Source organism: Protobothrops mucrosquamatus, unplaced genomic scaffold (genome assembly GCF_001527695.2).
Source record: "Protobothrops mucrosquamatus isolate PMUCROS unplaced genomic scaffold, P.Mucros_1.0 scaffold4300, whole genome shotgun sequence".
Taxonomy (NCBI): Eukaryota; Metazoa; Chordata; class Lepidosauria; order Squamata; family Viperidae; genus Protobothrops; species Protobothrops mucrosquamatus.
Genome location: NW_015390214.1, coordinates 18726 through 32619, shown reverse-complemented (window position 1 = coordinate 32619; position 13894 = coordinate 18726). Strand labels below are relative to the sequence as shown.

Sequence of the window (13894 nt, the reverse complement as noted above, 5' to 3'; positions counted from 1 at the left end):
AATTTGTCAGAGAGTTCTTTATGCAGCCATGCTGGTTTCTTTTGAGAGCTGTTATTTTTCCTCTTTGTTGGTATTGTGCTAGACTGGGCTTTTATTATCTCACTTTTCAAAATTTCCCAAGCTTCTTGTGTTGTTTTCCCCTTGAGGATTCTCCTCCATGGAATCCTTCCCAAGCCCTCTCTAAGTTTATTGAAATTAGTTCTCTTGAAGTCTAAGACTCTAGTTTGACTGTGTTCTATTGCTTGTGCTTTCTAGTTGGACTGTGTTCTATTGCTTGTGCTTCTTCTCCTTCTTCTTCTTCTTCTTCTTCTCCTCCTCCTCCTCCTCCTCCTCCACTCTGCAAACCCCACTCCCTTCTAGCACTGATGATGTTATCAAGTTGGGTAATAAAACTTTAATAATAAAACCACCAAGGTCAGAGAGACTACAGATTAACCGTGAGCTACCGATGCTCTCTTCTATGAGATTTTGTGCTCTTCAGACAAATCTGAGCCCACTTTTTCAAGCATACTGTCCCCCCCAAAATATGCCTATTATTGATTTTACGGGGGCAGCTGGACGTTTTATTGATCCTCTGCTGCAACCTTCTAAACTCAACATCCCACTTAAGGGCCACTATAGTTTATGTCCTGTCCAGGCGGTGAACGATTTATGTTAGAAAATTAAAGCGAAAAAAGCAAGGTTCGGCTTGGGGGCAGGAGAAGAACAACCTCTCCCCTATTTTAAAAACAAACGTCTCACAAGCCGTTTCGAAGCCAGAGATCTGATCGGCGATTTTGGCCTCTCCCTTGCAGCCTGCGCGATGAACGTCCACCACAAATGCCAAACCAAGGTGGCAAATCTTTGCGGCGTGAACCAGAAACTCATGGCGGAAGCGTTGGCACTGATTGAGAGCAGGCAACAAGTGAGTAAGCTGGATGTTTTGCGAAGAAAAACGGGCAGGGGGAAATGAATGGAGAACATCTTAGTTTGCAGCCACTGTGAGTTGTCCGTGACCTGATCCTCCAGACAACGGATTCCCCTAGGACCGCTAGTGTGCACGCAAGTTCCACAGCCTGTTTGCGCATGTGTATGGGACTAGCACCTGCATGCATGCACAAACAAGACCGCTAGCGTGCACCTGGATTGCACGGCCCATTTGCATATGCATGCAGGGCTAGCGGTGGTGGCTAGCGCCTGCACACCTACACAAACAGGGTCGCTAGCGCCGTGTGGGTGCGTGCGGCCCCATTTCTGCACACGTGCACAAATTTCCCAGCTGCTCCCTTTCCCTCTGGGCCGCCAGCATGAAAAGGTTGGTGACCTCTGCTCTAGAGGTCTTCTAGTCCAGGAGTCCCAAACCTGCGGTCCGTGGACCGGTACCGGGCCGCAGCATGCCAGCAACCGGTCCGCACAAACAAGCAAAGCCCCATCCGTGGGATGCAGGCAGCACACAAAACCACGCACCCTCCGGTCTGCGGAAAAAACGTCTCTCCACGGAACCAGTCCCTGGTGCCCAAAAGGTTGGGGACCTCTGCCCTAGGAGAGGCAAAAAAAATAAAATAAAAATGTTTGGCTAGGCTAGGGAATTCTGGGAGTTGAAGTCCACCTAGCTTAAAGTTGTGAAAATTGAGAAACACTAGTAACACATCCGTCTCTATTTCTTTTAAGGATTTCTCCTTCTGGGTCTTTCCTTTGCTTTCCCAGATACCTGCAGATATCTGCACACAAGGATGTTTTTGTTCCTGTATCACATAACTTGGGTTTCCTCGGACACCGAAACAAATCTTTCTCTCTTTTTTTCATCTAATCGCACAATTGTAGCACCGATGCTCCAGTAACCCCAGCAATAGGAAACTGGTTGTCTTATATGGAGCAGTGAGGAAGAACTGGGAAAAGCAGTCCTTGACTTACGACAGCGATTGAGCAAACGTTTCCCTTGCTAAGCGAGACAGTTGTGAGCTGGGGTTTGCCCCATTTTGTGACCTTTCCTGCCACAGCTGTTAAGTGAATCACTGCAGCTGTGAAGCTAGTCACACCGTTGTTAAGCGAATCCGACTTCCCCGTTGACTTTGCTTCTCAGAAGGTCGCAAAAAGGGGATCACGTGACTCTCCAGCACACTGAGATGGTCATAAATATCAGTCAGTTGCCAAGCGCCTGAGTTTTGATTACGTGACCGTGGGGATGCTGCAACGGTCGTAAGTGTGTAAAACGGTCATTTTTCAATTCCGTTGTTCCTTCAAACGGTCACTAAATTAATGATTGTAAGTCGGGGACTGCTTGTAAACAAAAATCTAGGGACGTTCCACACCAGGGCAGTGGCAGATCTTTGCAATTCTCCTTGCAAAACCCAAGCCTTTTCTTCCATAACTGGATGCAATTTTGCAAATCGGTGTCTTTTTTAGATCTTGCATCTCTTGGACACGGGGTCAAGAGCTGCATCAAAAGGTAGAAATGTTCTCTTCTATCTCAAAGGTGCTTTTTCACGAGGCAACTGGACTTCCTTGTTTTTCTTTGAAGACGTTTCGCTTCTCATCCAAGAAGCTTCTTCAGGTTCTGACTGAATGGTGGGGAAAATGGAAGGATTTATACTCCTTGCAGAGAGCTGGTCATTTGCCTTCTTTTAGAGAGTCATTGAGGCCACTTGGGGCTTTATCTGTTCCAAGAAGGCTCCACACCCATTTGCACCACTCAGGTGACCCTGAGGACACAGAAAAACCTCCAAGTGGCCTCAACGACTCTCTTTGTGGTTGTTAGTTGCGAAGTCGTGTCTGACCCATCGCGACCCCATGGACAACGTTCCTCCAGGCCTTCCTGTCCTCTACCATCTTCTGGAGTCCATTGAAGCTCACGCCTACTGCTTCAGTGACTCCATCCAGCCACCTCCTTCTCTGTCGTCCCCTTCTTCTCTTGCCCTCCATCTTTCCCAGCATCAGGCTCTTCTCCAGTGAGTTCTTCCTTCTCATTAGGTGGCCAAAGTACTTGAGTTTCAGCTTCAGGATCTGGCCTTCTAAAGAGCAGTCAGGGTTGATCTCCTCTAGGACTGACCGGCTTGATCGCCTTGCAGTCCAGGGGACTCGCAGGAGTCTTCTCCAGCAGCATAGTGCTCTCCAAAAGAAGGCAAATGACCAGCTGTCCGCAAGGAGTATAAATCCTTCCATTCACCTCCATCCCGTCAGAGCTGAAGAAGCTTCTTGGATGAGAAGCGAAACGTCCTCAAAGAAAAACAAGAAAGTCCAGTTGCCTCCTGAAAAAGACCTGGATGATGGAGAATCTCCATAGACGTTCTCTTCTCTCCTTTTGCTTGCTGATCGGTAGGGCCTTCGGATCGGCGCCTGCTCCACCTCTGCGTGAGGTCCGCCAGCATGTTGCACCGATGTGTTATTTTTTCCTCACCCTGCTTGTTCTGTGTTGACTCAGGCTCGAAGTCTACGTGATTCAGAGCAGATTTTACGAGAAGGACCGGTTGACATCTCCTGCGTGAAGGAGGAGCAGCCAGAACCCCCAACAGGCAGAAAAGGTCTTGCATTTTATTAATACCTTTTCCCAGTAGAATTTTTCTTACCTATACAGGTAATCCTCAACGTACGACCGCGATTGAGCCCAGCGTTGCTAAGGCTAAGCGAGAAATTTGTTAAGTGAGTTTTGCCCCATTTTACGACCTTTCTGGCTACATTTGTTAAGTGAATCGCTGCAATTCTTAAGTTAGTAACATGGTTGTTAAGTGAATCTGGATTCCCCCCATTGACTTTGCTTGTCAGAAGAATCGTAAAAGGGGATCACGTGACCCTGAGACACTGCAACTGTCATAAGTACGAGTCAGTTGACAAGCGTCTGAATTTTGATCATGTGACCTATGGGGAATGCTACAACGGTCATAAGTGTGAGAAACGGTCATAAGTCACTTTTTTCAGTGACGTTGTAATTTTGAACGGTCACTAAATGAACGGTTGTAAGTCGAAGGACTACCTGTATAACTCGTGTTAACTTTAATTAAAACACACACACACACACACACACACACACACGCCCAGGCAACCAGCATGACGGACTGAAGAATTCTGGGAATTGAAATCCAGAAGCCTTAAAGTTACCAAGTTTGGAGACCCCTGCTATAGAGTCATGTTGTATGACTCTGCCTTAAGGGATGGAGTGAAGATTTTTTTTAAAATAAATTAATAAATATTTCAACATGAATGCTCTGGAATCTTTTTATAGAGCCACAGGGAATTTCCTGGGAATCCCCAGCAGATGACATCACAGTTTCGGATTCTCCAGTGGAACTGGAACCGAGGAAAGACATCCAAGCAGAATTGCCAAAGTTAACCATAGATGACTTTTACCTGCACAGAACGCTGGGGAAGGGAAGTTTTGGCAAGGTAAGGGGGTGGGGGTGGGGGTGAGAGGGGAGGAGAGTACAAACTTGATTTTTAAAGTGTGTGGGGTGCAGCCCTTTTCACACTTCTGCCCTCTCCACTCTCCAATGTTCACATCCTTCCCTCTTGAAAGGCTAGTATGAAGGGAGAGATGGGGAGCTGCTAAGCCACCATTCCTCTCTTATATTGAAAAGACCCTCTGAAATTAGAGCCAGGAAGAAAGGTGAAACTTCCTGCCAATGGGAAACCAGCTCTCAGACAAACTCAGAGTTGAGGTGAAGTATACAAAAAAGTCAGTGGTGGGATTCAGCCGGTTTGTACCAGTTCGGTAGAACCGGTAGCGAAATTTTGTTGAGTTCGGAGAACTGGCTGAATTCATGCTGTTTCTGGAAGTCCATTCTAGGCCTCAGAGGCCTGGAGGAGGTCTCTCAGGCCTAGAACGGCCCACTGGAAGTGTGTGGATGTCACTTCTGGAAGTCTGTTCTAGGCCTGGTGGCAGCCTCCCAGGCCTAGAACGGCCCACCGGAAGTACATGGATGTCACTTTCGGAAGTCCATTCTAGGCCTCAGAGGCCTGGAGGAGGCCTCCCAGACCTAGAACAGCCCACAGGAAGTGCATGGATGTCACTTCCGGAAGTCCATTCTAGGCCTCGGAGGCCCAGGCCTGCATCCAGGCAGAGAACCGGATGCTCGGGGATTTGAATCCCACCCCTGAAAAAAGTCCCCTTTTGCCACGATTTCAAACGCAGCACTCCCTGGCCCAGAAATAATTTGGCTCAGCTGCTAAATATAGGTAGTCCTCGAATTATGACGACAATTGGGCCCAAAATTTCCATTGCTAAGCGAGAGGTTGTTAATGTGAGTTTTGCCCCATTTTACAACCTTTCTTGCCACAGTTGTTAATTGATTTCCCTGCAGTGATGGGTGTTAAGTGAATCGGGCTTCCCCGCTGACTTTGCTTGACGGAAGGTCGCAAAAGGGGATCAGGCGACCCCTGGACACTGCAACCGTCATAAATATGAGTCCGTGGCCCAGGGTCTGAATTTTGATCACGTGAGCATGGGGAATGCTGCAAGGGTTGTAAGTGTGAAAAACGGTCATAAGCCACTTTTTAAAGTTTGAATGGTCACTAAACGAACCGTTGTAAATCGAGGACTACGTATACTCCTAACATGGTGGTCCGTACAGATCCACAACTGACTGCAAATGGATGCAAAAGCCCTCAGGCTCATATATGTGAATTATCTTTCCACTTTTATCCCAAAGGTGCTTTTTCAGGAGGCAACTGGACTTTCTTGTTTTTCTTTGAAGACGTTTCGCTTCTCATCCCAGAAGCTTCTTCAGCTCTGACTGGATGGTGGGGAATGGAAAGATTTATACTCCTTGCAGACAGCTGGTCATTTGCATTCTTTTTAGAGAGTCGTTGAGGCCACCTGAAGGTTTATCTGTTTCCTCAAGGTCTTTTCAGCAGTTCCAAGAAGGCTCCACACCCATTTGCACGACTCAGGTGACCTTGAGGAACACAGATCCCCACCATCCAATCAGAGATGAAGAAGCTTCTTGGATGAGAAGCGAAACGCCTTCAAAGAAAAACAAGAAAGTCCAGTTGTCTCCTGAAAAAGTATCTTTGGGACAACAAAGACCTGGGTGACTGAGAATCTCCATAGACATTTCAACTTTTATGACTTCGCTCATCTAACTTGCTTATTGGTGATGTTTTTCCCTCCAGGTTTTCCTTGTGGAACTCAAAACCACAAACCAGTTTTTCGCCATGAAAGCCCTGAAGAAGGAGGTGGTCCTGATGGATGACGACGTGGAATGTACCATGGTGGAGAAGCGGGTCCTCTCGCTGGCTTGGGAGCACCCATTTCTCACCCACGTCTTCTGTACTTTCCAAACGAAGGTAAAAATACGCATTAATCGGTCAACCAATTGGTGCAAATTTGAGTCCTCGTCACCCGTGGGAGTTTCTTGGGTGACTTTGGGCCAGTCCCTCCCTCTCACCCCCAAAGGTCACTTGGAGCAGTAGAGAATATGCTGGCCTCGGAGGGTGAGACGTAGTTCCTTGCCCATCTTCAGCCACAGGAGCTCCCTGGACAAGCTTGGACCTTCTCAACCCAACATGGTGTTAAAGTCAAGAAGGCCCAGTTTCAAATTCGCCCTACGCCACAGAAGAGGAGATGGGTAGATGGGGCAGCGACTTGCTCTCAGTCTAATCTCTTAGAATTGTTAAGTTGTGTACTTAAAAGATTTACTAAATGAACACTGTCTCACAATTCCCTTCTCTAACTTCATCTGTTCCAGATATGTTGGGATGGTAAGGTAATCTAGTAGCTCCAAGTCTATCTCTAGGGCTTTTGCCCAAGTTCTGAAGGTCATCCTTCTCTCCCTTGCTAGGAGAACCTCTTTTTTGTCATGGAGTACCTCAACGGTGGAGACCTGATGTTCCATATTCAGAACTGCCACAAATTTGAAATGGACCGAGCAAGGTGAGGTGGGCCTGCCTTTATCAAACTCTTCCATCAATAGAGGACAGTATTTGTTGCTCAGGTTTCAACTGTGGGGTCCTTGGTGCTCTCTGAGCTTGGTTGGTTTTCTTGCAGACGTTTCATTGCCCAACTAGGTAACATCATCGGTGCTAATAAGGAGTGGAGTTGCTCTCAGTTTATATTCTAGCGGCTTGCCCTGTCAGTATTGATGGGAGGTCATCTTAGAGGTTTTATGTTGGGCTGTTTACTGTTGATTTGTTTGGCAGTTCCTTGATTGAGGTGTGGTTTATTTCTTGATGGTTGGTCTGATGTTAATCTTGGAGTTAATCTCTGCTTATCTGGGTGCTGATTGCTGGTGGGGAGGTGTATGGGTCTTTTTGTTCCCTTCTTGGCTTGTTGTGTTAGACGTTTCATGACCCAGCTAGGTAACATCATCAGTGTTAGAAGGGAGTGTGGTTTGGGGGGAAGGAGGAGGAGGAGGAGGAGGAGGAGGAGGAGGAGGAGTGTGGGGTCCTTGGTGCTCTCTGAGCTTGGTTGCTTTCTTGCAGATGTTTCATGACCTAACTAAGTAACATCATCAGCATAGTATGCTAGCATTGATGACGTTACCTAGTTTGAGTAACGAAATGTCTGCAAGAAAACAAGCAGAGAGCACCAAGGACCCCTTAAATATAATTGTTAATATCATCTGATCCAGCCAGCAGGATTCTACTTTGCTGCTTGTTATGATAAAAGAACTATCTCTATATTTTATAGGTTCTATGCTGCTGAAATCATCTGTGGATTGCAATTCCTTCATTCCAAAGGCATCATCTACAGGTAGGGATTATTATTATTTTTTTAATCCTGAAATCTTGCCATTTCCAAATCAAAGATTAGAGTGCAGAGAGCTGTAAACTTGGAGGGTTCCCTGCAGATTCGTATTGTTGTTCTGGTTGTTGTTGCCCAAATTTTGATCGCGTGACCAGGGGGATGCCTCAACAGTTGTAAGTGTGAAAAACGGTCATAAAGTCATTTTTTTCCGGTGACGTTGCAGCTTTGAACAGCCACTAAATGAATGATTGTTAAGTTGAGGGCTATCTCAATTATGTATGTTCGCAGCCAGGAGTTACAGGGGTACCTTGGTACTCAACTGCTTTGAAAATCATTGAATTTGCTATTCAACGCATTTTGACTGGAAAAATTGGTCTCGGTACTCATCGTTGTGTTTGATACTCAACGTGTCGCTGTCAGCTGCCTTGTGACTCACTACACCGTTCCTTACGGGAAAGATTGATTTGGTACTCAGTGTTTATGGTACTCATTGCACCTCCCGAACCAATTAACGATGAGTACCGAGGTACCACTGTGCTTTCAAAAGAATTAAGAAAGGTGGGATATACATCAGATAAATAAATAGATTTTAGGCACAGGGAGTGGCAGCTGCAATGGATTGGGAAATAGCAATAGCACTTAGAATACCGCTTCACAGTACTTTACAGCCCTCTCTAAGCTGTTTGCAAAGTCATCATATTGCCCCCCACAATCTGGGTCCTCATTTTACCGACCTCGGAAGGATGGAAGGCTGAGTCAACCTTGAGCTGGTCAGGATCAAACTGGTGGCAGTTGGCAGAATTAGCCTGCAGTACTGCATTCTAACCACTGGGCAACCACAGCCCTTCCTTCCTTCCTTCCTTCCTTCCTTTCCACTTAGACTTATATACCACTTCCCACTGCTTTACAGTTCTCCCTAAGCAGTTTACAGAGTCAGCATATTGCCCCCAACCATCGGGGTCCTCATTTTACTGACCTTGGAAGGATGGAAGGCTAAGTCAACCTTGAGCTGGTCAGGATCAAATTGGTGGCAGTCGGCAGAATTAGCCTGCAGTACTGCATTCTAACCACTGCAACCACAGCCCTTCCTTCCTTCCTTCCTTCCTTCCTTCCTTCCTTCCTTCCTTCCTTCCTTCCTTCCTTCCTTCCTTCCTTCCTTCCTTCCCACTTACCAATAGCACTTAGACTTATATACCACTTCAACCTGCTTTACAGCCCTCTCTAAGCAGTTTACCAAGTCAGCCTATTGCCCCCAACAATCGGGGTCCTCATTTTACCGATCTCGGAAGGATGGAAGGCTGAGTCAGCCTTGAGCCGGTCAGGATCGAACTGCTGGCAGTCGGCAGAATTAGCCTGCAGTACTGCATTCTAAACACTGCGCCACCAAGGCTCTTAAATGGAAATGGAGAAGATTATCTTAAGTTACTCCCCAAAAGGGACTTTTGAAGGAAAAGATCTAACTTTTCATCCTCTTTCAGAGACCTCAAGCTTGATAATGTTCTCCTCGACAAAGAAGGCCACATCAAGATTGCTGACTTTGGTATGTGCAAAGAGAACATGTTAGGGGATGCTAAAACCAGCACTTTCTGCGGGACCCCCGATTATATTGCCCCTGAGGTAGGTGGGCCTTTTTCATCTATATAAATAAAAATGTAAATGTTCGTTTGTTCAAAATCTTAAATCTCCGAAAGTTCTTCACCGATTGCTTTGAAATTTTGACACAACGTTGCATTCGAATACACGCGTGTTTTTATATACCTATATTATATAGATGTCACACCTGTGACAGGTAAAAACATGTTTTTTTAAAAAAAGCAGTGCCATCTGTTGGATGTAAAAGCAACACACGCTTTTACCAGACTTAGCCACAGCAATGCGTGGCTGGGTACAGCTAGTCTAAAATAAAAGAACATATAAAGGACATTTGCTGGAATTGGGTCTAGTCTAGTTTAATGAAGAGAAGGACCAGGGGTGACATGCTAACAGTATTCCAATATCTGAGGGGCTGCCATAAAGAAGAGGGGAATCAAGCTATTCTCCAAAACACTTAAGGGCAGGACAAGAAGCAACGGATGGAAACTGATCAAGGAGAGAAGCAACCTAGAACTAAGGAGAAATTTCCTGACAGTGAGAACAATTAACCAGTGGAAGGACTTACCTCCAGAGGTTGTGAATGCTCCAACACTGGAGGCTTTTAAGAAGAGATTTGTCCAGAATAGTATAGGGTCTCCTGCTCAAGCAGGGGGTTGGACTAGAAGACCTCCAACATCCCTTCCAACTCTATTATTCTATGTTCTAAAACACGTCCCATCATTCTTGGGAACAATGCAGAATTATTAAGGGCTGTGTGCTTAGTAAACAACGTACAATAATTGTATATCTTGCCTTCAGATGGCTTGATTCCAGAAGCTGTGGGTGCTCCATCACTGGGGGTTTTTAAGAAGAGATTGGACAACAATTTGTCCAGAATAGTATAAGGCAGGGGTAGGCCATCTTGGCTCTTTTATGACTCGTGGACTTCAACTCCCAGAATTCCTGAGCCAGCCATGCTGAGGGAAAAGGGAGAGGTTTCCAAGCTGAGCCAGGCTGGCTCAGGAATTCTGGGAGTTGAAGTCCACGAGTCATAAAAGAGCCAAGGTTGCCTACCCCTGCTATAGGGTCTCCTGCTCAAGCAGAGGGTTGGACTAAAAGACCTCCAAGGTCCCTTCCAACTCTGTTATTCTGTTAAATTTATTCTGGTCATAAATCAGAATCAGAGATTCAGAAAGAATCAGAAAGAGAAAGAAGGAGTTTAAGAAACCTACCAGATTTGGGCCATTCGTCTTGAACGATGTTGCTGAAATCTCAGGAGATTTTTATTAACATCTTGCTAGATTCAGAATTTTTTCATGATTTAATTGCAAGGTTTAATTGTTCTCACGTGAAAAAAGTTGCAAGATATGGACAGATTGGAGAGGGGGTGTGGTTTGGGGGTTCAGCAGATGTTCTATCATCCCCAACGGTTAAGCCCCGACTTTCTGTTCCAAACATGACCGTTTTTAAGTGAGTCCTGCCCCATTTTATGACCTTGCCACAGTTATTATGTGAATCACAGCACTTCACTTAAAATTCACTTAACAACCATGTTACTAACTTAAGAACTGCATTGATTCATTTGAAGGTCGTAAAACGGGGCAAAATTCACTTAACAACTCTCTTGCTTAGCAAAAGATATTTTAAGCTCAATTATGGCCGTATGTCAAGGACTACCCTATATTAAAGGGTGCACCGTCCTTCTTTAAGCTTCCTTTTTTTAAAAAAAAAATCTCTCCCTTCTCTTTCCATGGCAGATTCTTCTTGGGCAGAAATACAACATGGCGGCTGACTGGTGGTCCTTCGGGGTCCTTCTGTATGAGATGCTGATTGGCCAGTCCCCCTTCCACGGCCAGGATGAAGAACAGCTCTTCCAGTCCATCCGCATGGACAGCCCATTCTACCCCCGCTGGCTTGACAAGATTGCAAGGGACCTCTTAGTAAAGGTGAGGTTGGGAGATTCCATTGCACCAGAGGAGGGGTGTTTCCAGTTTGTCCGATCTCTTTCAGTGCAGTCCTAGGCCGCATGAACAGAGGGGTAGAAGCAAAATCACGTGACGTGTTAATACCGCTTTACAACGCCTTGGTAAGGCCACACTTGGAATGCTGCATCCAGTTTGGGTCACACAATACAAAAAAAGATGTTGAGATTCTGGAAAGAGTGCAGAGAAGAGCAACAAAGAGGATTAGGGGACTGGAGGTTAAAACATAAAGAACGGTTGCTGGAATTGGGTATATTGGGTAGTGAAAAGAACTAGAGGTGACATGATAGCAGTATTCCAGTATCTGAGGGGCTACCACAAAGAAGAAGGAGTCAAGCCATTCTCCAAAGCACCTGAAGGCAGGACAAGAAGCAACAGATGAAAACTAATCATGGAGAGCAAACTAGAACTAAGGAGAAATTTCCTGACAGTGAGAACAATTATCCAGTGGAACAACCTGCCTCCAGAAGTTGTGATTGCTCCATCACTGGAGGTTTTTAAGTAGAAATTGGACAGTCATTAGTCCAGAATGGTATAAGATCTCCTGCTTGAGCAGGGGGTTGGACTAGAAGACCTCCAACGTCCCTCCCAGCTCTATTCTAGTCTGAATTGAGTATGTCTAGTCTAATGAAGAGAAGGACGAGGGGGGACAGGATAGCAGTGTTCCAGTGTCTCAGGGGCTGCCCCAAAGAAGAGGGAGTCAAGTTATTCTCCAAAGCACCAGAAGGCAGGACAAGAAGCAACGGATGGAAACTAATCAAGGAGAGAAGCAACCTGGAACTAAGGAGAAACTTCCTGACAGTTAGAACAATTAACCAGTGGAACAACCTGCCTCCAGAAGTTGTGATTGGCTCCATCACTGGAGGTTTTTAAGTAGAAACTGGACAGCCATTAGTCCAGAATGGTATAAGATCTCCTGCTTGAGCAGGGGGTTGGACTAGAAGACCTCCAAGGCCCCTTCCAACTCTGTAATTCTGTTATTCTGAATAAAATAAAAAGAATGTCCAAGATTGATAGGTTCAGATGGGGGATCTTCTTGGAAATGCAATTCCTGCAGATGAGGGGTCTTCAAACTTGGCCTTTTTATGACTTGTGGACTTCAACTCCCAGAATACCTCAGGCAGGCGCTGCCTGGCTGAGGAATTCTGGGAGCTGAAGTCCACAAGTCATAAAAGGGCCAAGCTGGAAGACCCCTGTCTTAAATCTAACAAACAAAATGGAGGCTGGCTGAGGAATTCTGGGAGCTGAAGTCCACAAGTCATAAAAGGGCCAAGTTTGAAGACCCCTGTTCTAAAGAGATTGTTTTCTCACTTTTTAAAGCCATTTTGCTTGGAGGGGACACATGTTTCACATACCCTTAATGTCAAATGTATTAATTTTCTTCAGCTTCGTTCTTTTGATTTCCAGCTTTTCGTTAGAGAGCCAGAGAGACGGTTGGGAGTGAGAGGGAACATCCGCCAACATGGCTTCTTTCAAGAGATCTGTTGGGAAGCTTTGGAAAGGAAAGAGATTGACCCACCTTTCAGGCCTGTCGTGGTGAGAATTGTTTCTTTGACTGCCTTTGTTTCCCGAAATAGCTTCCTGAAGCCACAGTTACTTTCATTTAATTTATTCATTTGTTTATTCCAGGGGTCTTCAAACTTGGCCCTTTTATGACTTGTGGACTTCAACTCCCAGAATTCTTCAGCTAGGCACGTTGGCTGAGGAATTCTGGGAGTTGAAGTCCGCAAGTCATGAAGGGGCCATAGTTCCCCCATGCTGGCTCAGGAATTCTGGGAGTTGAAGTCCACAAGTCATAAAAGGGCCACGTTTGAAGAGCCCTGATCCAGGGTCATAGTTGTCCCAAAGGTGCTTTTTCAAGAGGCAATTGGACTATCTTAGTTTTTCCTTGAAGACGTTTCGCTTCGCTTCCAAGAAGCTTCTTCAGTTCTAAACTGAATTGAACTGAATTGAGCCGAAGTGAAGAAGCTTCTTGGATGAGAAGTGAAATCTCTTCAAGCAAAAACGAGGAGAGTCCAGTTGCCTCCTGAAAAAGCACTTTTGGAACGTTCCCAGCCAGATATTTAGTATACCCCCCCCCAAAAAAAAATTAAGCTTGGGTGTGAACCCTTCCAGGGATTGCATTCATACAATTGGCTTAACCACATCAGATCAGGTCCTAGCCTAGCAGATGTCTTCACACAATACGCTAACTTTGGTTCACCTTAACCTTGGTAAATTTTTCTCTAACTGCAAATCCAGCTCACGTGTGTGTGTGTGGTTTTTTTTTTATGCAAACCCACAAAACGAGAATTTAATAACCAGGGTAAGTATCTGCAAATGCAGGCAGCAGTGTGGGTGTGTGAGAGTGGCTTACATGTGCATGCCACTTGATTGGGCAAATGCAGTGATGGTGAACCTTTTGGGCTTGGCATGTCAACAATTTGGAAAATACCTAATTTGACAATCCTGGCATGTCACTCCTCTGCAAAAAAAAAAAAAAGAGAAACAATTCTTTACCTATTTATTTCTTTAAAACTAAAATATATATAAAAAAAATTAAATCAAATAAAAATTAATTAGGGTGGATTCAGACACCAGTACAGTGATGGCACGATTGTCATCACTGATCTTGGAAATGCTATCTGATCCAAAAGGAAGCATTGACCAAGGATAATTCTATTCTATTCTATTCTATTCTATT

At 45.4% G+C, this 13894-nt stretch overlaps 1 protein-coding gene across 2 annotated transcripts in view; it reads left to right on the top strand.

Annotated features, from left to right (window-relative positions):
- The window catches only part of PRKCQ (protein kinase C theta), a 27474-nt gene that overhangs the window by 12520 nt on the left and 1060 nt on the right, over positions 1 to 13894 (top strand). The window contains exons 8-16 of one of the 2 annotated variants that reach the window (XM_015828177.1): positions 795 to 904; positions 3401 to 3500; positions 4199 to 4359; positions 6085 to 6258; positions 6753 to 6844; positions 7601 to 7663; positions 9136 to 9274; positions 10987 to 11175; positions 12619 to 12747. In XM_015828177.1, the coding sequence (XP_015683663.1) occupies positions 795 to 904; positions 3401 to 3500; positions 4199 to 4359; positions 6085 to 6258; positions 6753 to 6844; positions 7601 to 7663; positions 9136 to 9274; positions 10987 to 11175; positions 12619 to 12747 (1157 nt within the window). The remainder of the gene's footprint in view (positions 1 to 794; positions 905 to 3400; positions 3501 to 4198; positions 4360 to 6084; positions 6259 to 6752; positions 6845 to 7600; positions 7664 to 9135; positions 9275 to 10986; positions 11176 to 12618; positions 12748 to 13894) is intronic. The other variant, XM_015828178.1, reaches the window with a different exon arrangement.